The following is a 27,898-nucleotide window of genomic DNA, read 5'->3' on the forward strand; positions in this document are numbered from 1 at the left end:
ATATTAGGTATAGATGATTCACTTTCAAAATGAAATGAAATGAAATGAAATTTTCAGAAATGCTAAAGAGGTCTGATCTGGATCCAGTTCCCTTGAATAAGTTTTTCAGAAGCCTTTTTTCTATTCTGGTTTGATAATTATAAGATCATAATTCTAAATAAGAAACTTGTCAAATATGAAGGGTTTTCTCATTGTTCCTCATAGCAGAACTGCTAATGCAGGCATGCCATCAACATGTTTGCCTGGCTTCATCCTGCATACAAGAAACCCTGTACCTTTCTTGAAAGACCATTTTTTGTTCCTTTCTCTTCCTCTTTTTTTTTTTCTCAAAACAGAGAAAAATGTTTTTGAAAATATAACATATAGCAATAAAATTACTTTATTCTAATAGTCTGGAAAAGTTAGGTTATTGAAAACTATAATTTTACAGCTTACACTTGTTGAAAGGGAGAAGGACTAAATTTCTTTAAGCATAAAGAGACCAAATAAAGATAGAATGGAGATCTTCTTTGGTAATTTCTTTTACTTTATTTATATGGGATGACAATTTTTAATTTCCTAATGAAATTGCCTTGATTTGCTTCAGAGACTTTTTTTGTCACCTCAGATCATAAATTGAAAAAACGTACTATAACAGAAGAAGTACCACTTAAAAACACTCAATGTTTTAACCTCTAGTCAGCTAATATGCAGTGCTGTGAGGTAAATATGCTCCATGATATAAACAACTATAGTTTGAAATGGTTTTGTCTTTATTTTTCCACTTGTTGATATTGTTGTAATATTGCTAAAATACAAAGCAGACCTATAATAAAAATAAACAAACAAATAAATGAGTTGTGAAGGATGTGAATTTTCCATTTTTCTTCAGTTGGATTAGTTCCTGCTGCATAAATAATGTTCCTGATCTGCTATAAGAATGCATAACCATTAAAGCAACTTACTGGTGGTAGCTGTCTTCAAGACAGAGTTTTCTGCTTTGGATCCTAACTTGAACAAGAAGGCTGTAATGAGTAAAGGTGAGAGACATCAGGTCGAATTTACCAGCCTTCTTGTTAAAACAAGCAAACAAAGAGAAGAAATCATTATTGCTACCCAAAAGGACTTGTAATCTTAATTTTGCCCAGGCAGACAATGCCTAGGAGGATGCATGAATTCAGATACATAGCTGTCTTCATAGTTCCCTTCAGCATAGTGTGGATATGTTGCTATTTGTGGTGTTCAATCTGTGCCAGCTTGGAGTTACAAATTTCATTGTTGAACTAAAGCACATTAAACACTTGAGTGTCATAATTTCTAAATTCCTCTATACTTTGCTCTCTAGAACATTTAGTTTTGAATTGTGGCCATTCAGACATAAGTAAAAGCAACTGATGTACAATGGAAACCAGTAATGTAATACATTAAAACTTACAGCATTCCAATCTCCCTTTTTTTTTTTTTTTTTTTTTAGTTAAACTTTATGTATCTGTAAGGACTGCTTGTCCCCCCTCCCAGTCCTGTCCCAGTGGCTGTTCACTTCAAAATTTACCATCTACCACTTGTTTTGGAAAAGACCCCCAAAAATGATTTTTTAAGGTGCCTTAAGATGTACTTCTCTTTGCTTTCTTAATTTGTTATAGTTCCATTGTGCCTCATGGTATGACACTGGTTCTTAACTTGTAGGTCAATCTGGCATATCTTGTAGATTCTTATCCCGTTTCAGTTACATAAGTGTATCTGTCTGTTCTGATGTGTTGTGCATAGAGATCTACTTGATTTTCTTACTTCAATTCCCTCCTGAGTGTTTTGCATCATTTACTTTTTCATAAGTATTTAACAAAAAATACAATATACAACATGTACTGAGTGCTTTATTAAATTTAACGTGTTGAATTTCTAGTTATTGCACCATCTAGCTGCTTTATTGCTGTAGGGAAACAATAAGTGCAAATAAGAACTTTCATTTATCTGCTATGATTGGATTGCATTTTGTTAGTGACTTGTTTTATCTCCTTGTAATGGGTGCCATTGCTCATTTTCTTCTTACAGGAACTTTTGGAAAGTGTATCAGAGCATGTTAGAAACTAATATATCAATGATGTATGGGCAGTTTTCAAACAGTAGTGAAAGCAGTGCTGAGAAGGAACAGTTTGTAGAATAATGCCTTATGAGCACTCCTGAAAACTTCAAATGGCAGGTTTCAATAAAAATCTGTTTAAAATTTCAGTAACCCAGTAAACCACTGAGAGCTTGTTACTGAGTAACAACCAACTTGTTTGCTTTTGTTCCATACAGATTTTGTTGAACTGAATAACTATTCTTTCTCCATTTCTGAGGTCTAAATGATCATTAAATAAAGCAGTCAATAAGAAAGATTTGTAGAAAGAAAGTAAAAACTCCTAAAATTATATTGGATATCATCCTTTTCATCTGTGTTACTTGATATTAAGACCCCAATTAACTGGGTATATAATATCTTTGTAGTAGACTATCGACAATAATATCTTTTTTTTTTTTTAAAGTAATGCAGTGTCTGAACATCCTGTTTCTACGCTTTTGCTGACTACTACAGAAAAAATGTTTTGGTGAGAGTTATTCAATTTACAGAATAGCAAATCAAGAACTAGAAGGGCTGCTGTATTTATTTTGCTGTTTCTTAGTTCTTCTTAAATTTTTAGTGCTGGAGCTCAGTAGAACAGTATGGAGAAGGATTGTCTGGTTCAACATACTGATTTATTCTTCATTTATTGATAAATTTATTGACAAAAGACATAATTGATACATTGAATACCAACATTAGAAAACAATTTGTGACATTTTCATAAGTATGAACATTCATCCATACTATTAGCTAGTGCTTTGGCATTTCTTCCCCATATAGCTCATTTCTGTCTGTAAGTGTAGCCTTCATTGAAAATGAGAAAGCTGCTCAGCAGTACTTGCAAATTCAGACTGGTGATTCACTCTAGAATTGAGTACCTGTTTCAAGAGCAATATATCCTCTTAATGTGTGCAAAATGGAGCCTGGAATGTTTTTTGCTTTGTTATTTTTCAGTAAAGACATTCATGATATTCTGCTACCACACTATGGCATTATTATTTATGGCATTCCTTTATAAATTTGTATTTACCTGAAAAGGGAAACATGCAATTCTACTTCTTCATTTCATTTTTTCTTAGCATTAATTTATCTGAAAAATAAAGGCATTCATTGTAACACTGCTAACGTTGTGTAACCAACTGAATTTGATATCTAATTCTTTGAAAACATAAATGTGTTAAAGTGTATATGAAAAAAGATATAAACTCTGAAAGACAACAAGTATTACAAAGACTTTGTTAACAGTTACAAATATGAGCATGATGAAAACTGTTTGATTTCAGATAAATCTAGTGATTTGCTTAGAGGTATTTCTTTAGAGGTACATGTAATTGAAATGTCAGTGTGTCCAAGTTTTGGCACTGTTATAGATAAGCTGTTACAGTTTTTATAAACTGCTGAACTACTTCAGTACACGTAAGTTTTCTGTGGGCTCAAATGAGAGTCTGCTTTGACCTGCCTAGGTGGCTTTTAAAACAGGGATTATTTCAGATAAGATTCAGACTACCTGTACTACAAGTTTAAGTCTCTTCAAGGACTTCTGACACACTGGTATGACATTGTGCACTTCAAGAATATGGAAATGGTTGGAAAGCAAATGTAAAGTAGATGATGCATCTTGTTCTACTAAAATCACTCTTATGATCTACTGAGAAGGAGATCTTTAATTTTCAATTATTTTGTTTTACAGGTCATACATATGGGATGGGTAAATGAGAGACTTGAAGGAACTGATTCATCTCAGCTCTACAGATTCAAGTTTCTGGCCCTGAAGGGTTCATCCTTCTACATTTTCAGCACTCCACCGGTAAAAAAAAATTACATTTTTGTGTAATTTTCATTGTAAATGGAAACCTGTTTCTTATGTCTGGGGTTTTTTCCCTTTATCAAGTGAAGTTTTCAGCTAAGATTTCAATGTAAGTGAAAGTCACAGTTGCCACTGAATTTCAATAAACTGTAGATATTTAGCCTGTTTCAAGGTCCTCTGAAAACCTTGCTGTATCTGAATATTGTAAAGAATTCCTTATGGGATGTTTTTTTTTTTGAAGTTGTCAAGGTCAGGTTTTATTTGGGTTAATTAGGCCTAATATTTCTTCCCTTATTTATTCTAAAGTATTTTGTAGATGTAATGAATTGGTAGTTACTCTGCTTTCTGAAAGACAAGATACATCATGAAATAAACCATCCATAATACTGGATGATAATTGTGGGTTTTTCACACAAGCAGGGGATCAAAGTACTAAGTGTACAGTTTGAACAAGTCTTACTTTGATAATTTATATACCTCATGACAAGAATTCTGTTTCACAACAGGTGGCTTATCTAATATTTTTTTAAAAATTAATTTAGAAGGGTGAAATGGAAATGAACTGTAGAATTCTAAACTGTTCAAAAAAATTACTCATACTTAACTCATAATAATATTAATCCTTTCTTTTTTCTCCAGAAAACCTTTGCCTTAAACATATCATAAAAGACTAAAAGGTGGACTTAGAATGCAATTTCAGTTATACCACTTGCTTACAGTTTTGTTCAGAAGGTGCTCAGTCTCCCAGTTTTGTCTGCTGATATAAAGAAAATCTGATCCTTTTATGTGTACTCTTTGCAGTACCTTGGGGAAATACATACTTTTCAAAAGTTATTTATGAACCTCAATGAAATGCAATAAGCAAAATATCCCCTTTCAGGATTGAAATTACTAATCCAATGATTCCAATTAAATTCCAGCATCCTAAAATGGCCAACAGTATTCTTTTTAAAATGAGACAACACATCTGGGAAAAGCAAGGAATTTCCCTGTCTAAAAATTGGGAGTTTCATATGTTAAACCAAGGAACTAAAATTTGAGTAAATTACTACAGTCCAATTAAAACGTGAAAATTATGCAGAAATATTAAACAAATAAATAATACACCATATGAATGATTTTCCTAAATAAATTTTAGTTATTGTCTTCAGACCTGTTTCTAAGAAATTAAAATTATACATCTATATGATACTAATTTGGGATAAACTACTTCATTTACCATTTTCGGCACTCGAGTGAGAACAGACAAGTGGGGATGATTGGTAGTATAAATTACTTGACAGAATCTATTACGCTTTTAAATTTTTTTTTGTACGAACCTTAGCTTTCAAAAAATGAACAAAGGGGATCCCTTTGATCAATGTGTTGTGTCCCCTCAATGCTATGATGCACCAGTAAATGTGACAGAATCTATAAATCGTAAAACTTGTTGACCAGTTTTCTTGCTCTTTTAACATACCCCAGATGTCCTTCATCGGGGAATAACCCCTAAAAACTAAACACCCAATTAGAAGTTTCCAGCAGCCTCCTCTCTGGAGACTTTAAACCTGGATCTAAAGCCACACTAAAGCCTCAGTCTCCTGAGGGCACCTCCAGCCCTGGCTTTTGTTGACGCCTTCCCCATGGCTCACTCTAGAATCCTTATCCATAATTTTACAGCTGTTTGTAAAAGGATGTAGTAAAATCTCCACCCTTTTTCTGTTTCATTGTGTGTAAAAAATGATGTGAATGTAAATACAGCTGCTGATATTCATACGAATTGAAAACATAGTTATATATGAGCAAAAATAAAGAAAATTGTGGAAAAAATTAGGATATTATACCATGAAAGAAATCACTCTGACAAGTAATATTCTATTTATACACTATTTCTACAATATCTCAGATGGTAATTCCAGAAATGTTGAGGCCTCACCACAGAAGTAAATATCAAGAATGGTGTGATTAACAGAGAATTGTCTTTTTTGCATTCCTGAAGTGGGTTATCTGATTGCATTTAAAAAATTTACAGGTTTCATTTACAGACTGCTGTATTGGAAGTGTGACCCATTTCTGAAAACTGCACAACTGGAAACACCACTGAAACAATAGAAATTATTCTTGTGTCAATTTTAATATACAAGCAGTATTGTATTATATTCTAAAAGCATCTATAAAATTCCTGTCAATTTTCAGATATTGGAAAAGTTCTAAATTGAGATCCCAGAAGAAATTTAGGAAAAGTATTCTAAACTGTCATTTAAAATAAAGCTATTTTTTATATCTTTGAAAATTCTCAGAAAATAATTTAATGTTTTAATGGAATATGGGCTAGATGTAGGAAACATTTCTACTGTTTTATTTTTTTATGTTTTCCTTATAGCTCATTATGTTTTTGCATTAGTCTTCAAATAGCCATATCCTTACATTTCCTATGTAACCCTTAATTGCAAAACTATCTTTTTGAATGGGATTAAATAAATAGCACTGAAGCAATTTAACATGAAGACAGATAGACAATCAATGCATGTTCTGTTTATAATTTTAAGAAGAGAATAAATGGAATATTGTGAAAGTAACAGAAATAGTTCCACATTTGACAGTATAGAGAAGCACAATGTAATTAAGACAAGCAGTGTTTTTAATACTGCCATGTAAGTTCTAAATACTTTTGCTGGTAATTTACACTACACTTGATGTCAATGTAACGTATTAGGAGCAAGGTGGAAATAAGTTGGAGGGCTTAGACTTGACCATGAACAGTTTTGGTGAACTTTCTAACTCTACACATTTTTGCTGTATTTCTGCTGTACAGGATTTGCTAGGATTTCACTGTGTTTTAGTGTGCATTTTGTATCACCCAGTTTGAGCTGTTTGGGGCATCTTTAGGCTTCTTACTATGCCATATCATAGTTTATCTCAGGAACAGGCCTTGATTTCTTGTTTTCCTTCTTAATACTTTATAATAATTTTTAAAATTATTCTTGGTTTATTTTTTTTCCATTTAGGAGTGAAGAGACCAGTGAAATTAATTACTCTTTACCTAGAAGTATTTAATCTTCTCCTTAGACCTTTTAAATACTTCTAGGCAGATTGGATGCTTCTGCTTAATTCTCAGATAATGCATCATTTGCTGTATTCTAGTAATAAATACTATACACACTTTGCTTTTTTCCCCTCTTACATTTTACTCTTTAAATTTATTCAAATGCTTTTAATATTTTGGGGGGCTCTGGAGACTTCTAGAATCAGATTCTGTGTTCAGAGAAAGTCTAAGAGAATGTTATGTTAATTTGATTTTAGTAAGTTTTGGAGTATGAGTCTCTTTTTACATTCACCCCATATTTCTTTATCTAGTGGTGATCTCTGATAAGGCATGAAAGTTTTTTATGCCTATTTTATAATTGCAGAGTTCTCTTCTAGGGAGTAACTTCGTAACCTAATTGTTTACTGCATGTATGTGTCAAAATGAGTTTAATTTTATTGTTTTTTCTTTATTTTAAATCATAACTTTTTTAAGAAAAGTCAATGATTAACACACATATTTAAAGGTAAGTATATTTGGAATATGAGTTTGAACTGCTGCTGAGATCACCTGATCTGTGTAAAGCTAGATTTTACCAGTGTTTTTTATTTTCAGAACTCCACTGTAATGCTTGATTTTAAACCATGAGGAAATTGCAGAAACTCATGCTAAAGTAAAAAGCACTTCTGCAACACTTTGGACTTTTGTAACTCCATGTACCTATTTCAGCCCCTCATTAAACACTTAGAATTGTAATTTCAGGTTCCTATTTTTTGTAACTCTGGTTTTATTATCTTTCTGATAAGCTCAGTGTTACCTGTGATTTTACAAATGTCTGAGTTTTTCAGTGTTCCTGAAAGGATTAATATAGCTAAATGTCTACAGAACCAAATATTCAATAGATACTGCACTGGGTTAGCTAAGGAGTTGGTCTGCCAATAATATAAATAACAACCTTCAGCTCCTCTTGGTCATAAATTGATATAGCTGACAAGCATGAATTAAAGTAGAAGCTTACTGAATGCTAATTGAAACTCTCTTGCATTTTGACACTATTTCTGAAACTGTCTGAACTAAATTCATATGAATTCAAGCATGTCTTATTAAGTCATCTATTCTGAATACAGCTGTTTGAAATGTTTTGTCAAATGCTTTGAAAAAATAATAATACTGTCATGCCAAGAAATTGCAATGTATAGAATACCTGCAGGAACAATTCCAAGGGGAAATAATGAGAAAAACTATTTTATTGCCTAAGAAATATACTTGAGTATCTCATTTATCTTACTTACTTATTACCCAGTTATTACATGTGTGATGATGGATAACCTGCAATAAACTGGAACATTCTTTGAATCAAATGAAGGATATTGCAATTTTCATGAACTTCCCTGATTATTTCCAGTTTTTCTCCTTGACTAGGAAGATATGGTTATTTGTGGGTTTTTTGAAAGTAAAACAGTCTATAATAGTAACATTTTAAATTTAGACGTACTATGATAGTTCTGATAAAACTATAAATAATGTCAACTGTCTGTTTAGATTCTAGTATTCTTTTGTAATATGTTTATTTTGCCTCCTTAAAATTCCTCTCACCATGTCATTTATGTTCTGAGCACCTTGCACACAGTGGTATTCAGACTGTTCCACTCTGTAAGTATGGTAGCTTTTCTCTGACATACACAGGTAAAGAAAACCTTGGCTTATGAAGGTGCCAGCAGTTGTCACTGTCACTGCCTGCATATGCTGAAAAAGTCATATGAGGTTACACAGCATCAAAAGATCAAAGAGATGCATGGAATAATGGGAAGAAGTCTGAAGTATTCAGAATGAATTTAATGGCACAGCAGTGTCACCTTCGTCCATTATTAATAGTGCAAAAACCCCCAGCAGTTCAAATTAATCTTCAGGAATCAAAACAAATGGTATGAGCAAATTAAAGTCCATTCATATCTCAACAGCTTTCAGGTCACAGCCCATGTCACCAAACTCAGTTTCAAAAACAGCAAATGAATTAACACTTACACTTCTGTGTCTAGCCGCTTACAGCAATAAAAGGTTCTCCTGTTGTTAGATGAGATGGAAAAGATCCTTTCCCTTTGAGAAATTCAAGACCAAATAATGAACTACCCCCATTCTACTCTAAACCTTATTTTGTAAGAAGCATGAGTACCCCGTTGGAGGATCAACAGTAATGGGGTAAAACATATATTATTTAATTATTTTCTTTTCAAAACAACCATCAAAGTACAAAATATTTCCCTGGAAATAAGATTAAGCAAAGACCTGCAGTACTTACTCTATTGTGAGGCTGTTAGATGTATATTTCTTGATGAATTAGCTTTATAAGTCCTCTGTTTCAAAACTTAAATAATTTGTTATTTGTACAATACTTAAAATTGCAGAACGCAAATAAAATATTGAATGGACGTACAAGAAATAAAATAGAAATGAAAACCTAAAAAATAGAAAGGTATGTCTTTAAAAATTGCTACCTTTTATAAAGTAATGGGAGGACAAGTTAATACATAAAATTTCTTTAAACTTCTAAACCAGCTGACATTAGATCTAAATTTGAAAAAGTTTAAGTAGTGCTACGTGCTTTTATCATGTAATTTTAAAATTAGCTATGTAATATTATGAGCTTTAATTTTTTTTAACTTTAATTTGCTTAGCGTAAAACAAACTGTGTAACCTGTTTTACATGTTCTAGTGGATTTATTGTATTCAAGTGATGTTTGCCATTTGATTGTTAAGATATAGAAACTGTGAAATGAAGAATCCTATAGAGTCCCTCTATAGCCTGAAAAGATGTGGCGCTAGAACTTACAGATCTCTTCAGTCCCACTTCAGTAGTGGTTCATAATATCTAAATTTAATAATCCCAAAAAATTAATCCAAGACTAAGAGAAACTGGGAGAAGGCTAGATTATTAAGAATTAATTCAGATTGTTAAGATTAGAAAGAAACTAACACCAAGTCCACATTACTTCTCCAAAGGATTCTGAAGTAGCATTTTATAATCAACAGAAATCCCATCAGAGGCCTGTAAGTGTTGCAGTGGTTTGCATTCTCATCAAATTATTACAATCAACATATCACAATTCAGCTTAGAATTTAAAGAGACTTGAAAACTAAACTTTAAAATTAATTTTAAAAGAACCAGAACATGTCGATGTCTCCATGCAAGTCATCAGGAGAAATGCTAGATGTTTTTAAAAGTGAATTATGTGCTACTGTGAACATAGAGAAAAAGAATCTGCTATTGAATTTCATAGTTTTTCTTGTTCAGTTTCATCCACATATACAAGATGTTTGACAAACAACTTTTTCTTTATGTTAATAGTTTTAATCTTCTATTTTTACTGTTTTCTTCCTTTTGGGTAAGGGGAGGGAATAAGAAAGTTGTATCAGCCCTAGAATTTTAAATTATCCAAGTTACTACTAAAGTTACCAAAACACTTACTTCCATATGCCAAAAGCTGCACAGTTACAACCTAGTCAAATCCATCATCTGTTGATCAGCCATTCCTGGGCATTCCCCAAGAGCCTAAATTTTGCTCTAAAACATGTAAGCAAAAACAATACATATTCCTGTTGAATTTTTCCTGTTTATGACTTCTGTTGTTTTTTTCCTTGAACTATGTAGGCTAGGTACTGTTTTTAAAAGAAAACAGATTATCAGATTATCACATCATAAGTAGAATTTTGGTAAAAACTTCAAACATCATTCTTGCTGTTGGATATTTACAGCCTGTCATGTCAACAGGATTAAGTAATGAAATCAAAAGAAAAAAAACAGGTGTTTTCATATTATTGAGCACACAGTTGATATTGTTCTTGATTTTAAATATTTCAGTCACAAAGTCCTTTTCTATTTTTAGACTAAATATTGAGTTAGTGCCTCCTTAGTGCATGTAAACTCAAAACTAAATTTAGGAATACTTCTTGGTCTATTGATCGTAAGATTTTTTTAATATTGAGTCGTGAAGCTGAATGACTCTGAGACTGAGATCTCTGTGTTAGCATCTTGAGAAATAAAAATGCTTATGTAACTAACCATAGAGATTACAAAGAGATTTCCATCATACCGGGAAAAGAAAAAACACCTTTTAATTCTTGTGTCTGTAAAAATTTAATACTTTTTGACAGTCTTTTCTAAATGCTGGATGTTAAATGTAGTGATGTGTCTGTATTTAAAGGATCCAGTAGAATAATGATGAGTGAAACCTTTTTTGTTTTCTTTATCTGAACAGGATTTTCAAATACAGAATATGTTGATAATTTTTTTTTATATTATAGGTAAGCACACTAGACTGGGTACGAGCTGAAAAAATATATAACCTCTGTGAGGTTCTGTTTAAAATTCACAAGGTAGGTTTGCCAATGGTTCCAATGATTTTATTTAGTAAAGAATGTTTACCTTTTCCTGGTGTTGATAAACTCAAATTAATCTTAACTAGGAATAATTAGCATTGAAATAGTTCATCTGTTGTTATAAAAAACTGTTTGCAATTGCTAGTGCATTAGCTGTGCAAGTATAAGAGAATATGGAAAATGGGTTAAGCTCCAAATGAACAAGTTACTAAAATGCTTTCTTATTGAAGTTTTCAGTATTAGAGCTGTATGAAGTATCAGTGAAACACACTGCTGAGCATAATGATACTGTTTTTTTCTTAGGGGGTCAGATTTTCAAGTAAATATGACAAAAAATGCTCTTACTGTAATTCTTGATCTATATGAAGATATTTTCATTTAATTAAGTAAAATATAAAATTATCTCCTTGTTGTATCATATGTATTGATTATTGTATCAAGTACTATAGTGTGTTTCTCTTTACAAAGGGAAACGTGTTTGTTTTGTGTCCCATAGAACTAATTTTCTTCCCTCAACAAGACACAGTTGTTATTTTTGTCTAGCTTGTCCCTAGCAAAGATTTGGGGCAAAATTTTAGCACTTTGTGTAAATAATTGACTTACAGAATATATTGTCTAATAAATTGCATCAGATAGATTAATTTTGTTCGCCAGCGAAAACAGAACTCTTGCAGGTGACATAAGGCTATGCTAGGATGAGAGTGTGTTTGCTTATGAGAGTAAAGAATATTTTCAGGAAAAAAAAAATCATCTTTTCAGTGAAAAATTAAAGGTCATCTTTAGTTCTCACCAGCTGCTGCCCTTCTCTGTTGTTTCTCCCTTGACCATGCACTGATGTCATCGAAAGGCTAGTTGTTGCTGTTATCTGTAGCAGATCCTGCACTGAAGCAGCTTAAGGTTTTTTGTTTAGCATTGGTGGGTTGATTTTTTTTGGTTTAATTTGGGATGTGGGGGTGGGTTTTGTGTTGTAATGGCTTTTTTATTTGTTGTGTTTTTTTCTGATGTGCAACAGTTATTCAGGACATGGGAAGGAAGTGTTTTGGCACTGCCATGCCAGGAAAACAGTAGTCCTGGAGTTCAGGACTAGAGCTCAGCTCCAGAGGCACTGGAGCTGAGCTGGAGAAGAGCCATATTCTTGTAGGAATGGGATTGCTTTTGTGTGACCATGTCTCCAGCTGGGAGCACATGGGCAAATTCAGGTCCTGCCCATCGCTAAGATACCAACAAAAGTAAATGTTCTGTCACAGATCATTTATTTAGTCTCCTTCATATTTTTTATAATTTTACTTTTGGTTCATAAATAAGTCAGGCACCAATGAAGTATGTAGACAGTAAGCCTTTTGAGAAGATTTTGCTGTGGCTTGGTTTTTGGTTTTGTTTTTTTCTCCTAGAAGTATTACTGCTAAAACTCAGTTCTTCCTGGAATATTATGGTAATTTCAAGGATATTCTGTCCTTACAGCAACTTCTGTAGTACTTTTTCATTAAGAAAAAGAAGTAGGGAAATAAACTACCCAAGATTCAACTCTTTAATGTCCTTGACATTTTAATAAATGAATGCTTAATTGCCAGTCTTCATGAATACGTAAGCTAAAGTGCACAAGCTCAAATTGAACTCCTTAACCTCTTTTCTGTTGATTCTTTGGTATAAATGACAATGAGGGAAACAGAACAAATCCAAAAAAATTGTAAGGGATTAAAGTTTCTGCATTACACATGATAGAGTTATGTTGTAAAAGCTGCCATTTGGGGAGGGTGTTCGTAAGGATTTTCAGAAGCTGGTTAGAAGTAGTGCAAAACTGCAGGGGAGTGTTATTGTACCTTCTCATGAAAGATGGATTTTAAGGAGAAGTACTCTTTTTACACACCTAATTGTTGACTTCTCATCTATGTTTATTATGATGCAAGAGTTGAACATGGTAAATAAGAATCCAATATGGATCTTAAATTTAAAACAGAATGTTTGATATATTTTAGATTTGGGTGTATGAATACATACGTACAAATACGTGAATTAAAATTCATGCATATATATATATATATATATATATATATATATAAAATATGCCCTTGCATATTTCTGGTCATTTGGTGGTAGCAACCAGATGATTTGAAATGTAATGTCTTGCATCACGTGTTTATTCTTCTAGCTTGCCTCATAATTCAGACTCTTATTGTAATCATGTACATTTTTAAAGTCACTTAGGAACATTTTATTTTCTTTTATTGCCTGGTATTTTCACATGCAAATTAAAAAAAAAACAGCAAAAAAACAAAAACTAAAACAGCTAATACAGTAAATCTACAAGCCAGGATATGCAGCACTGAATCCTGAAGCCGATATAATGCAAGTCACTCCGTAGCTGCTAAACACCAGAATATATGCAGGAATTTTGTTCAACTTCCTTTTCAACAGTGCAAAGGAGTGTTGTAAAATAAGTGAGCTTCTTCAAATCGGTTCTCTCCTCAGATAGCTGCCGGGTCAATTTTGACAACACAGTGATGTGTACTGTGGTTGCAATATGTGCTGCTTCCAAGATGCCCCAGAAATCATTGCTAATTATTTTGGGGTTTCAGTCTTTTCTGGCCCATTATATCACAGAGAAATGGAGATAGGGAAGGGGTCTATCTAATAAATAGAAAAATAAAAATACGTGTGATTTGGAAATTCAGGCTGTGAAAGTACTTAGATATATAAGTAGTAGCTTTTTAATCTAGTTTTCTTTTCCTTTATGTTAATCAATGAAGTCTTGAAATATTAGGGAAGTTTCCTGTAGTACTTTGTTTGCATTTACAAAACATTCTATTGCAGGTATATTTTTTATTATGAAAGTTTAATGCAAAGTTTCTCTTGATCTTGAAGGTTATGGCAGGATCTTGCTTCAGTCTCCTTGTAATTACAGAACAGCATTGCCAGCTATCAGAGGACATGCTCATGTTGTCATTTCCAGAATTAGCCCTGGGGTGCTTGTTAAATTACTGCATTCCTTGGGGTTTAGAATATTGGAACCCAAATAGAACAGAGTAATTATAGCCTCCTGTCGAGCTGGTACACAGCTCTTGGCATGTATTGTAGCATTCAGGGATTTCCTTCTTTTTTCACTGTAAGCAATATATTGGTACAAACACATTTTAAATTATATATGTATTGCTTACATTATTCTGACAGTACTTTGGAGCTGCAGTAGTTGCTTGGATTAAAAGACGGGGCATAAAGCAAAGAAGAAGCAAAGAGAGAAGGTGTCTTTGAAATAATTATTTAACTCCTAGAACATTTCTTCAACATAATTGTTGACATGATGCCGTAGTATAATCCAAGTACCCATCACTTACAGAAGACAGTGTTGCCTCAATTGTTTGGTTTTGCCAGATGAAGAATCACATACTGAAACATGTCTTTCAGCTCTGGCTTGCTGATGATTGCTGGCTACAAGCAAACTTGTATTTAGGTATTCACCAGGACTTCGATCTTGAAGACCAGAGGCCGTATTGTTTCAGTGTTATGGTTGGACATGGCAAGAGCCATTATTTCAACGTAGAGCTGGGCAGTGAATTGGCAGTGTGGGAGAAATCATTTCAAAGAGCAATTTTCTTGGAAGTTCAAAGAACAGGGGTAAGTAGTAAACAATTTAAATCATTTAATCTGTAAAATAAGCACAACAAGAGTTTAAATTCTTTGTATGTTTAATAATTGCATTCAGTTGATGTCCTCCATGACTAAGGATCTGAGTACATTTAATACACTGAAGACTTCTGAAAGCTTCATCATCACATCAAATATTTTTCTGTCAATGACTGTGTAATAACAGTCAATAAGCATGTTATTACAGATAGAAAATTGAAAGTCATTCGTAAGTTCACCTTGATTATTAAAAACTGGAAATTAATATATTTTACCAATGGAAAACTCTCAGGAGTTTATTCACTCCTTGAACATTTTCCTCCAGAAAGCTAATTTTCCTCTTGCATAAGGTAAACATGTTATGTTTTACATAATGAGTCTGTATTCAAAGAAGAAATATTTTTCTCTCACATTGTTAGTTGTGATTTGGGATTGTCCTTGTTAACAATAGAAGAGTTTAAAGACAGCATAAAAGTGAAAAGAAGTTTGTAATAGTCTTGAATTCTCAAAATTAAACAGCAAATTATCACTTTCTGATGACTAGTAAATCTAGATCCATACTCTGAAGTGAACTGGACAAATATTATGGGAGTGTATGCATTGAGACTATAGGCCTTCTCCAGTTAAAAATACCTTTACACAGTTTAACACAAATGCCAGCCTGATTTTGTATGCTCAGGTTTGCAGTGCCCTGTGGACCTCCTAGAGGTATTTGAAATTCTGAGAACACTGGATGACTGTATAAACATGACTTGCAAGGAGCAGGAGTCCTATTGCAGGTGGTTAATTAGTTCGTCTAAATTTCCAAATCTCTAGCATTCTAAAGAGTTTTTTGGGTTCTCTTCTGTTTGTCTGTTTAGACTGATGAAGGCACAAAAAAAATTTGTAACATTTCCTAATCCAAAACTTCTGAGAAGCTGTGCAGTTCTTTAGGAAAAAATTGATTTTTTCTGAAATCCTCTTGGGCATCAAGGAGGGAATAAAAATGCATATTGAGTATGCATAAAGTATTTTTTCACATGAACTCTTCAAGAAATTATGATACAAGTGTTTGACCAACCATTTAATCCTCATATTTATTATCCATATAAAAAACAGATAACATATAATTAAAATTAAGTATAACAAGTATGGAGATTAGCTAGCTACTTATCTGATTAAATTTCTGAATATTTATTATTAAATCTCAAAACTTGCTTTTCCTTTACATCCTTAAGACTGAGGAATGATTCTTTGCTTGTGGAATGATCTTTTGTCATTTGAGTCAGTCATATAGACTCACTTTACACAAAAGACATTAAAATTTCCTGCATCTGTGGTTTAACCTATCTGAAGCCCCTAGGAAAGTCATTCAAATAAAATCCTGATTACAGTGCTCAAGTCTCCATATGTGTTTTCCTATGTCTTAATTTTCTCTCACATGGTTGGATACATTCAGATTTACTGTAAACCACTATGTCAGTAGAGTTCAGAGTACTGTGATCATTCTCCAGCAGTGAAAAGTCTTTCGGCTGCACTATTTTCTTTCTTCCTTCAAAGCATAAATGCTGTTGTGAGTGCCTTTCTTTTGAGAATGATGTCAAGAGTAGCATGAATGAGGTGCAATGTAATATTACATAGAACATTTCAAGCCATAGAAAAAGAACTGGCATTCCAGTATCCAGAAAAATCTGAGCTTATCACTGGTATGTCAGTCTGTAAAAGTTCTTTCTTTTGGAGAAATTTGGAAATTATTTTTTAGTCATAAATGATTGGGCAAGGTTCATGGCAGCTGTTGGATTGTACTCTGTCATTTTAGCTATTCTTATTTAAATGGGACTTGGTCCTGTTTACTGTTGAGTATAGTTAGGATCTTGCCTTTGAGTTTTTGTTAATCTTAAGCTGTACATACCCCTTGTACTTGGTGTTTCTATAATGAGAGCTGTATTTCTGAGAAGATTCTGTCCTTACACAGTTTATGAAAAGAAATGATAAGATGCAGTGGTCCTCCTGAATTTTATCTGCCCATGTTGTGTGATTTCTTTTGAAAATGGTAGCAGCAGTAGATGACAGAATGCAATAAAGCAGGAGGAAACACCTTCACATTATTGTTCCCCTTCCAGCTATCTTATAGCCCTATTTCAAGCTGCAATTATGTACAAAAAGTTTATCAAGAAACTCTGAAATTCAGTGACCCTGGTGAAATTAATCTACTTGCAGACAATGATAACAAACAAACAGATGTTGAATCCATGTACTAGAAATATGTGTATCTTTTTCCCAGAAAAACTGTTGTGGTTGCTGATGGCATAACTTGGATAGATGGGGGCAATAAAAATGCAGTAGAACTAAGGCAGAAAGGCAATTGAAAGAGAGAAAAAGTGCTGTTAAAAAGTATTTCCATGAAGCTGATAAAAGTCAGCATTGCAATGGTGGAAGATAGGCAATGAAATCCCCTCAGTCATATCTTGAAGTTAAATTATCTCCCACAGATCCCAGCAAAAATGTTTGTCTCACCTGGAACATCCTGAACAGTGCAAGAAGAATAAATGAAGCTCAGATTAGGAAATTTTTCTTCTTTTATTTTCCTTATTTTTATGGTGTATAAAATCTTCAAAAACCAGAGACTAGCGCATTTTCCAGAGCTCTTACTAATTCTTTGAACCTTCAGGTTGATCTTGTCAGTAGCATAGGATATCATTCCACATTTTTTTAATGTCTTTTTTAAATTTCTCAATCAGTATTCCTCCATTGCCTCAGACTATTTTTTCCAAAGGAAATTATATTGACTCATCTGAGTCTTGAATATGATTACTAAATTAATGCAGGAACATCTCAAAGGGATGATTTGGATCAGTTCTGTTCAGCAGGAGGATGGAGGAGAATATTGGAATAGTATCTGGTAGTGGACAGAGGGGAAAGAGTGACAGTAATATATTTTACTGTCACCTATAGAAAAATTAGACCAACAGTTTTATCATCTTGAAACCTTGTACATGTAAGCTTTGTTTGATGGCTGGAAGAGGACAGAGGAGAGGAATCTGTTTTACAAATGAAAGAATTCTCAGGAGACTGAAAAACCCATGCAGTGGAAAAATTATCTTCCACAGTGGCTCTAAAGTAGCTGCAGTTGGCATACAGTGATAAGACATGGTTACAAACTCTCCTCACTAGCAATTCTAACACAAGTTTTCCCTTCATACTTCCATCTGTGATGAAGATGCTGCAAATTCTTTCCAATCCTCATACAGCTGAATAACGTAATGTATTGAAACCATTTGTGTTACTTGGACAAAATATTTGTTTAATATTAATTACTCCAAGAATTCAAATAAGCTGTATTCCATTCAATTATAACAGAATAATCAAGAAGTTTTGCTGCCTCATTATTTTCCATGCTTAAAGGTAAGTACTTCTAGTTGACTTCTTTCCATTTTGTTTCATGATTCAGTGACTGACATTGACAGAGAATTAAAATTGAAATAAAATTATAATACATTTTTTTCAAGTCAGAGATATGAATATATAGAGAAAAGTTAGCAATAAACTTCATATTCCTGTGATACAGGGTCCTGATGTGAAGAATATATATTACAAATAAAATCAAAGTAAATAAAGCAAGCAAACAAAGTAAACAAATGAAGATTAACTAATGTTGCAGATTACTTCGCTTATCACTATTGGAAATCCAAAACCATTTTATAATGAACATAAATGTATGATGCGGTTATCCTGTGTTTCCCCTCTTTTAAAATCAATTAATGTAAATCCCATATTCTGTGGATGTTTTATGTTTTTGTATGCATTTTTGACATGTCTTTATTTTCCTAGGAGTAAACACCAAACCATTCACTATAGTAAGATTCTTGATGCTGCATATAGGACTCAGAATTGCTCTCGGACACATTATGTCTGTTCCTGGATAAAGCAAAAATAATGATTGGGAATAATTGTGCATGCAGACCTGGAGCTTCATTTCTATAGGATTTCCACATTAAACTTTTAATTTTCTTTCTACAAATATCGTGCTGCTAAAATGCCATGATTCCTAAAAAATTAAATAATAGACAAGTGCAATTGATAATTTTGTTTTTATTTGTAAGTAACAGTTAATTGCTTTTGCAGATTAGTTTTTCCAGCTAGTCACTGTTTTCCTCTGTGAACTTGAGTCTTCTACGCTTAATAAAGATGACAGACATGAGAGTGACATACCTTATACAATGCTTAGTTCACTATCTTCCTGGTCCATTTTTCCCCCAATACAGTGTGTGTTCTTCAGGCTGATCTGTATTAAATACATGAGGAGTCTGCAATCATCTATTGATGTTTAAAACCGACCAGTCAACCAAAAAATCATGTAATTATTTTGAAGAAGTGCTTAACTCAATAACCTTTCCTCAGCTTTATATGTCTTTACCTTATTGCTTGATGGACTATTTTACACTAAGTGTCTGGTCCTGGCTACTTTTTGGTATCCTCTCTTCTATCCATGTTTTTAATTTCTTTGTAATACCTTGTCATAGATTTTGCTAGTTCATCAGTTTGAATTAACTTATAAGGTATTCATAATATTTTCATCTGAGAAAATGAATGTAGAAATTTCTCAGATTTTAATCTGAGAAAATTAAGTTTCTTTCCATGAAACATACATTGTTCATTGTACAAATCCTTTCAGAATACTGTTGACAGGTTTTGATTCTCACTTCTTGGTTTTCAAGTAAAGAGCTATGGGTTTAAAGATTTCTTTATAAAACTTGTCCATGTAATGCTTCCCTCTTATGCTTCCTTTGCAGCTCAGGAAATAATCTGTGCAACATCTCCTTGTTGCAACAACTGCTTGCTGTTTGTTCTAGACTGTTACTTAATTTTAGATGCATATCTTTATTAAAAATCCTCTGAAAGGGTTCACTACAACTCATTTAAGACATGCAGAAGTGAATAACTTCTTTCCAACTGACTTCAATAACCTTTCAGGGAAACTAGTATTTTTTCTCAGAATTTCCCTTTAAAAGCATTCAGTTGCCTATATGGTATAAAATAACAGTGTAATAGTAACTGTATGCATACATGCTACTTACTAACCAGTCACAAGCAGTAATTGGTTCATAACATGAAAACCAGTGTTTATATTTTAAACCACATACTTGCTTCTGTGGTATGTAAAACCACATAATGATAAAAGATCAAAAAGAAAGAACTGTGCAAAATGGCACTGACATTTTAAGACTTCACATTTTCACCAAATTGGTGGATAAATAGCTACCATGCACTGAGCAGCTCAAGAAAGAGCCAGAATTAATTTAGTTAGGTTTTTATTATTTGTCTTCTGGAGATAATTATAAATTCCTCATGATTTCAAAATTAGGAGTCAGATGAGAAAATCCCTTACATAGAAGTTCAAATGGCTTCTAAATAATTTATTTTTGAAAACAGAACTTCAATGCATATTTTAGCAACATGCCTTTATATTTGTTTGAATTTGAGTGTTCAACAAGTCACTAAGAGACTGATGTGTGCTGTATCACTTCCTCTGTCTCCTGCAACATTATATACAAAATGTGTTTTCTAGTCATTCTTTAGTGGCATTTTGAATTGATCCTACTACAACTCAAGTTAGACATAATCAGAATAGATTTTAGAGACGTTGTCCCCACTGGAACTTGGCCAGAGATTAGTTATCTTTTCACTCATCTATCAAAGCTTAATTCTTCTAGCTACCTGACTCTGAGATGCTCAGAACTTTGACTGTCTTATTAACTCTGCCATCAAAACAAACACAGTCATTGTTTCTGGGCATTTTGGGAATTAATTGGTGCTGCAGAAATAGTAGTCTAAACCACCCTCAGAGACTGAGCCAGAAGAAGTCCACTTAAATAAGCAAAACCTAGCAGAAATTAAGTAGTCTTAATAGGAAGTAATTGTCATTTCTGTGATCCATTATTGGACATTTATGATTCTATTAATTCTTCACGGTGACCTGAGAGGCTGAATGAAACATGATTGGTTGATCACAGCATAAGCCTTGCGAGCTGCAAATAATGTATTGAATTGCAAAAATCTTAAATACAATTGGCAGTGGGATTTTTTTATTTTATTCTGTGATGATTGCAAAGCATATATGAAACACAGTTGTATGTAACTTTTCCATTCCTTTAAGAACAGAAATGCCACCATATGCTAATTTCAGAACCAATTTCTGAGACAAACATTTAAACAAAGGAAATACTCTCCTTATATTCAGGTGAGATATTAAATAGCATTTAGATTAGATTAGATTTAAAGTGTCATTAAAAGATACTCACCGGTTTGTTACAAGAAGCACTCAGTTTAATTACACAATTAAGTTTTAGATTGTTTTCATTATGCACAGAAAGCTTATTACAATTAAAATTACAATTTAACTGGTCACCTTTAGAAATGGTGTTAGATTCTAATTCATTTTTACACTGATGCAAAAAACCCACCATTCTCTACCACAGAGAAAGGTTCTGAGAACCATACAGATAAGTAGTAAATACATTTTCAATAGTTATTAATAATTCAACAATTCACATAAAAAATGAAAATCAGGCAGTGCATTTACTAGAATTCTTAAAACAACGAAAGAATGTACCAGTTTACAAGGCTGTTGAACTCAAACTTGTTTCTATATTCTGTATTTTAAATATGATTAATATAAAAAGTTCACCATTATTTCTGAAAATAAAATATATTCTTAAAATTGCATTTATTTTTATTGAAAGAATAAATGTAAATAATTTTTTATATATTACATATATTTATTTACAAATCCAAATATTTAGATAAAAATTGTCATGGGAATCTAGTTTTGTTTTTATTTTCCAGAGGATCTTATAGACTTGAATAAGGAAGAAACCATGAGAGCTGGTGAGGGACTTTTTCAAGAGCATGTAGTGATAGAACAAGTGGGAATGGCTTTAAATCAAGAGTGTGGGTTTAGATTGCATATCAGAAATAAATTCTGTACAGGAAGGCACTGAACAGGTTTCCCAGAGATGCTGTGGATGCCCCATCCCTGAAGGAGGCTAAGGCCAGGTTGGACATGGCTCTGGCGAGCCTGGTGCAGTGGAAAGTGTCCCTGTCCATGGTGGATGGGCCTATTTTGGAACCCTTCCAACCCAAACCATTCTGTGATTCTTTTAAATCTGTCAAGAATTTACTGTCATGGAATTACATATTTATAGAGTAATATTACCTTAGAATTTTGACGCTGGATTTTGTTTTTAATTTTGGTGTTCCCTATTATTCTCCACCCATGATTTAGGAGAATCAGGCAGAAGAGCAAAATCCAAGTCAAAGCATCATTGATTCACAACTGAATTGTGTACTCAGGAATGTCTCTCGATGGTACTTCTGTAAATTCCCCTTTCAACTGTGAAATTCCAGAATTTATAGGTCACCAAAGAAAAATGTTTATTATTATGTAATAACAAACTGCATCAGAATGAAGTCATTGTCTTTGTTGAAGTTAGCCAGTAGTGGTCTACTGGTTCTACTAAAACAAGCGGTGTCAGCTTGGTTGCTGTGATTGCCACTGAGAGTCTGCCTCAGGCTTACAAAAATCTGCTAAATGTAGGAAACTTAACGTTGATGTCACTGTTGATTCTTGCCTTTCTTTATGGAAAAATTAGTTGCTGCAAAATGATGAAGCCATTGCTGAGACACCGAGATGAGGAAGCACAATCTCATCCTGACATAAGCAAAGGCTAAAGAACACAATTTGAATTTTCCCTGATAGAAGATAAACATTTTTAAGCTGCTGCCCTTATATATTTTTCTCCTGCATCCATTTTTCTCACTGCCTTTTCCTACAACCAATTTAGGCCATTGTCTGCCTGTTCAGCAAAGAAAATAGCAAGTCTTTTCTTCTGTTAGATTTACTTTAGTTGCAGGTTTGTATTACAGGGAAAATGCCATAGCCAAGGCTAGGCACCCACCACTGCATTATCTGTCTTGCCAAGGAATAGCTGAACCTACAAGTTCACCTCGGTCTTCCTGCAGGAACACAATTCCCTATGGAGTAAAATTCACTTCATCCCACATGTACATGTAATCCTAATATCTGAATGGTGGTTTAATGCCTAATCTCAGTGATGCTGAAAGTTTCTGAAAGGACAGTCTATCTGATGAGTGCTCTACTAAGCAAACCATTTTTGCATTTAGCTGCTGTAATGTCATGAGCATTACAAATTTAAAATTACAAATAGATCACATAGTTATTTCAATAAGTTACCTGAAGGGAAAAGTTGAGCAATATCCTGAGAAAGCCATCATTTAAAACATGGATGTATTAAACCTAGGTATTTTCTAAAGCACAGAGCTAGTTCCACTTCTACTGAAATAAATAGAAGCTTTCTTTGAAATTCAGAGAAAATACAATGAGCCATCATTTGATTGCTTTGAAAAAATCTTACTGCCAGATTGTCTCTTGCATACATATATGCTGAACCACAAATGTGCATGAATGTTTAAAAAAAAAAACTATAATGTCTTCTTGAAATCATCAGATTACATTACCATCTTTTATAAGAGAATGCACTTTTCATACTAATACCAGCAAGGTATGTAGAAAACAGTCATTTTCAGAGATGAAGATGTAATTCCTTTAGCTGCAGCAGCAGCAGATCTTAAAGGAATATACAATATTTTTAATCAGATATGGTTTGTTTCAGTGAAGTGGATTTATTTGTATCTATCCATAATTATTAAAGTTCTGTAACCTTTTAATTGTGACATAACAAATTCCTTAAAGGTATGGGAAAATAAGGGGATCTGCCACAGTTTTTAAGTGAAGATGATATTCATTTGTACACTCTCACTGAAATTATTTCACTGATCCTTTTTTACTGATATCTGGAAGAGGAATACACCTGCACTTTGGGAGTCCATTCTAGATTAAATTTTTGAAAACTCTCATGCTTTTGATGGATGACAGATTTCACTGTTGCTTCATTTTTCTCATACATAATGTGAATTCAGAGTGACAATGCTTTTGGTGTACTTTATAAATATGTTCTGAAAGTTTTGTTTTTAAAAAATATATATATATAAAATATTTTATGCTAAAACAATATCTTTATAAAATTTGAGAAAGCCAAAGCATCTGCATTTTTAATTCAATTATTCTGCTGTTTCAAAGAGTTTAAAAAGCATTTCTGTTTAGCATTAGTAATTCTATGCAAAAAGACTCTAAAAGGTTTTGCAGGCTGGGTTCAGAATTAAGGGGTTTAATTTTGCCTTCTAGTACTCTCTCTCTGTGTGGGCTGATATATATATTTCTAAGTACAACCTTAATAACTCTGGTTCCTCTTATCTTCATTTTCACATCCTACTTGGATTTTTTTAATCCTGAAATTGGAATTTTCATAAAGACTTTTTTTTTTTTTACATAACTGGTCCCATATTAAGGCTTTTACCAAACTCTGTGTTTTGGTAAATACATTGGATGCATTAAGACACCTTACTCCTCTCATGTCTGTATGATTTAGAAGCTTGTAAAAAGCTGCTGTGTAAAGTCTTAATGCAAAAATGTGTTCCAAACCATCTGCTGTTGGTATAATTTTTTCCCTCCCTCTCACTGTATCTTAAATGCTGGTGTGCATTATTTTATTTCTAATGCAGAATAAAATAACATATAATTTAGGTCCTTCTGTCTTTCAGGCATTAACTTCCTCTGACAAGTCCTACAAAATACCTCCCAGTTTTTACTGACATTGACAGAAAAATGAAGAAAAATATTAAATATAACATGGCGAAGGATTTGGTAGCAGAAATAAAAAGAAACAAGTAGAAGTGATATTTGGAGGATGCTAAAATTTTATCAGTTCAAGTTAGCAATGCTGGAGTCTTCTACTCCAAAAATATATTCTTTGGATTCATAGCATAAGTTAATTTTAATTTAAATACTTTTTCTAAGAAAAGGCAAATTTTCAGAAATATTTTAGCATTTTTTACATTGATAGCGTATTATTTCCACACAGAGGCATAGCACATATTTTAACTTAAAGTGAATACAGTATACAATATGTGCACCTCGTGGATATGGCTATTGCCTACATGCTGTGCTCTCTGGTTATAATTTCGTTTTAGAAAGTGTGTGTTAAATTCTATATTATGAATATATTGAGAAATAATGTCTGTGTTCCCATTTGCATGTAATAAACCTTTACAGCTCATCTTAGAGCAGATGTATATCTATATCTATGCAATAGTTAACAGCATAGCAGGGAAAGTGTAATGGTATTGCCAACTTTCCAATTGCTTTTTGGAAAATAAACAAGCAAAATCATGTGCATGCCCAATTTGTATTCACTTAGACTAGAAGGTAGGTATTATTTCTTTATTTTGGCTGATTAAAAACACTAAAATTCCTGCTCAATAGAATGTGTCTGAGTCCAAAATTAGTGAATATGTTGCATATTGGTACTGTAGTTAAAACAAAATGAGGATTTCCTTCATGCAAGACAATAATTAACTGCAATGTAGCCAATCATCAGCTGAATTTTTGAAACTAAATCAAGAAGGACATTAGGACCAACGGCATTAGAGTTGTAAAAGCAATATCCTTTAAAATGAATATACACTATGTCATTTTCATGTTACACTTACATCAGCAACATCACTGAGTCTGGCTTGATCCTTAGAAAACTTACTTAGCATTAACTTAGGAAAAGGAGTACTGACTGAAAAAGGTCAGTGCCCTGATTCTTAAAAAATTATGTTAAATGGTATTTTTTACTAAGAATCTTAGTTGATGATCTCAGAATGTGGTATCTCAATTGACAGTTATTCTTTTTATATTGATTTAAAAGAATTTTACTGAGAAACAAAAGCAAGTTGAACTCCTGTTTCTTGGACAGAACACAATCCCTCTCACATCAGAGTAACATTAAGGATTCTGTCTTTAAAAAAGAATCCAGAGATACTACACTGGATGCCTGTGGCAAAACTTGGGCAAATTTAAGCCCTCTATCTAAAGTATTGAAATAAATTCATATTCCAGGAAAAACAAAAGTCTATTGCAAAAAATCTGTTGCATGTCATGATTTGTTTAGAAGTATTTGGTTCCTCTGTATCCTTGCCTTTCCTTCCCCAGACATCTGTGTCTGGGCTGCAGTGGTGCTTGGTACCCACCCAGTTTGTGCTTTGGCCTCATCACAGCCTGGTGAATATCCCATGAGGTGCTCCCTCTTTCTGTTTTTCCCTCAGGCTTTGTCTCTCACATATATCTGAGGTATATTTGTGCTCTCCTATCTGAGCGGAAATAAGTTCCTCTTGTTGTCTTTTCCCATGCATTCATTTTCCAGTTTGAGTGTTTACTCACCTCTTGTCTTGGGTACCCAGCACCGATAAACTGAGTTCAAAGCCCTTGTTTTTTTGTTAGCTGATCTGTTTACAAACACATTCTCTCCCCTGAGGGAAAGAGTCACAGTAATTCATAACCATAGAAACTGTTTTTGGAATTAATTGGCTTGTCATTGTTTATATTTGTAATGTCTTTTTCTGTTTGACAGAACCCTACATCAGGCTTTCTTTTAGAGTATTGAAGCAAACTGTCCCTTGTCCTTGCCCTTTTGTAAAAACTGATGAAAAAGCTGTGACATCATCAAGTCAAACTAGACTGATCACCACCTAGTTAACTAGACCATGGCACTAAGTGCTATGCCCACTTGTTTCTTGACCACCATAGTTCAAAGCAGAATTATTTCTGGGAAATCTCTGTCTATGGGAAAGAGAGAGAGTGTATATGTGTAGTCATTGTAACCATTAAGCCCTCTCAGACTTAACAGTTAATCTGTCCTTAAGGAGTACAGATTCCAGAGCCAGAGATTGACAAGAGTCATGCTTCTTATCAGCAACGGGTGGTCTGTCTGAGGAATTCTGTCATAAATGAGTCAGACACACTGTTCTTTTGCTATTTGAGCAGTGATATTATCAACTTAATGATCTTTTCATGAGTTAAAAGAATATTGACTCACTAATCTAGCTAATACGCAGTGCTTTTTTTTTTTTTTTTTTTTCAAAATTCACTTAAAGACAGCTGAGCCTAGATTTCTGATGTTAAGTTTCCATGTAAAAAATTGTTGTGGAGAGCCAAGGGTGTTCACAATTGCAAGTGTATGGGAAGCTTATTCCAAATGCAAAAATGGAAACGAATGAGACTCTGTCCTAGTGTTAATGTGTCGAGATGAGGCTCCTTACCATAGGGCTTTCTGAGAACCTGTTCAGAGCCACTGAGGAGGTGCCATGAGCAGGCTTTTAAATTTATATGGAAAAATTCAAACTAATTTTGTTGTAAAGAAAACCCTGTGAGTCTATTTTATAAGTACAAAACACATATCTATTTTTAATAACAGTGAAAATTAAGCATGTTATGTTTGTCTCTAGTATTTGAGAATAATTTCAAAACCGGTCCCATTATGTCCTAATATTGAATATTTTTAAAGTACTCCAAGCTCATTATTTGTGCATAGTTCATTTTAGTATTCACCATTTGTGGCTGAGCAATTAGATGTTTACCCATTAGGGTAATCTAATTTTATTCATATTAAAAATTGCTTTGCTCAGTCAGAGCTCAGCTAGTATGACTTTTTTAATTGGAAAATAATGGAGAATAAGTTATGACTGATGCTTAATGCCACCTTTTAATTACTGAATGAAATGTAAGGATATATAAATGTCATTCTAATTGAAAATCAATCACTGAAACCTTTTAAATGCCAAATAACATGGTCTTTGAACACCAATGAGCAAATTAATTTATTCAGAAATATTATACATATCCATTATTGTGGGGATGATTATAATACTAATCTGCACTTATTAACTGATATTACTCCTAGCTCTTTCCAAATCCTTTTTAAAATGTTGCAACTGTAACGCAAAAATGCTTATTTTATTGTAACTAACTATTTTTATTAATACTAGAGTGATGAAACCTTTACAATAATCCAAAAGTTTTAGACTATACTAAAAAAGAACTTAAAAAAACCAATTCAAATGGCAG

General features: G+C 33.1%; 1 protein-coding gene across 1 annotated transcript in view; it reads left to right on the plus strand.

Annotated features, from left to right (window-relative positions):
• Positions 1–27,898, plus strand: part of SNTG2 (syntrophin gamma 2) — a 133,487-nt gene that overhangs the window by 92,050 nt on the left and 13,539 nt on the right. The window contains exons 12-14 of the mRNA XM_088052630.1: positions 3,774–3,890; positions 11,197–11,268; positions 14,641–14,883. Of these exons, the coding sequence (XP_087908756.1) occupies positions 3,774–3,890; positions 11,197–11,268; positions 14,641–14,883 (432 nt within the window). The remainder of the gene's footprint in view (positions 1–3,773; positions 3,891–11,196; positions 11,269–14,640; positions 14,884–27,898) is intronic.

Source organism: Pseudopodoces humilis, chromosome 3 (genome assembly GCF_049639895.1).
Source record: "Pseudopodoces humilis isolate 2021_Gansu_Grassland_sample_001 chromosome 3, ASM4963989v1, whole genome shotgun sequence".
Classification (NCBI taxonomy): domain Eukaryota; kingdom Metazoa; phylum Chordata; class Aves; order Passeriformes; family Paridae; genus Pseudopodoces; species Pseudopodoces humilis.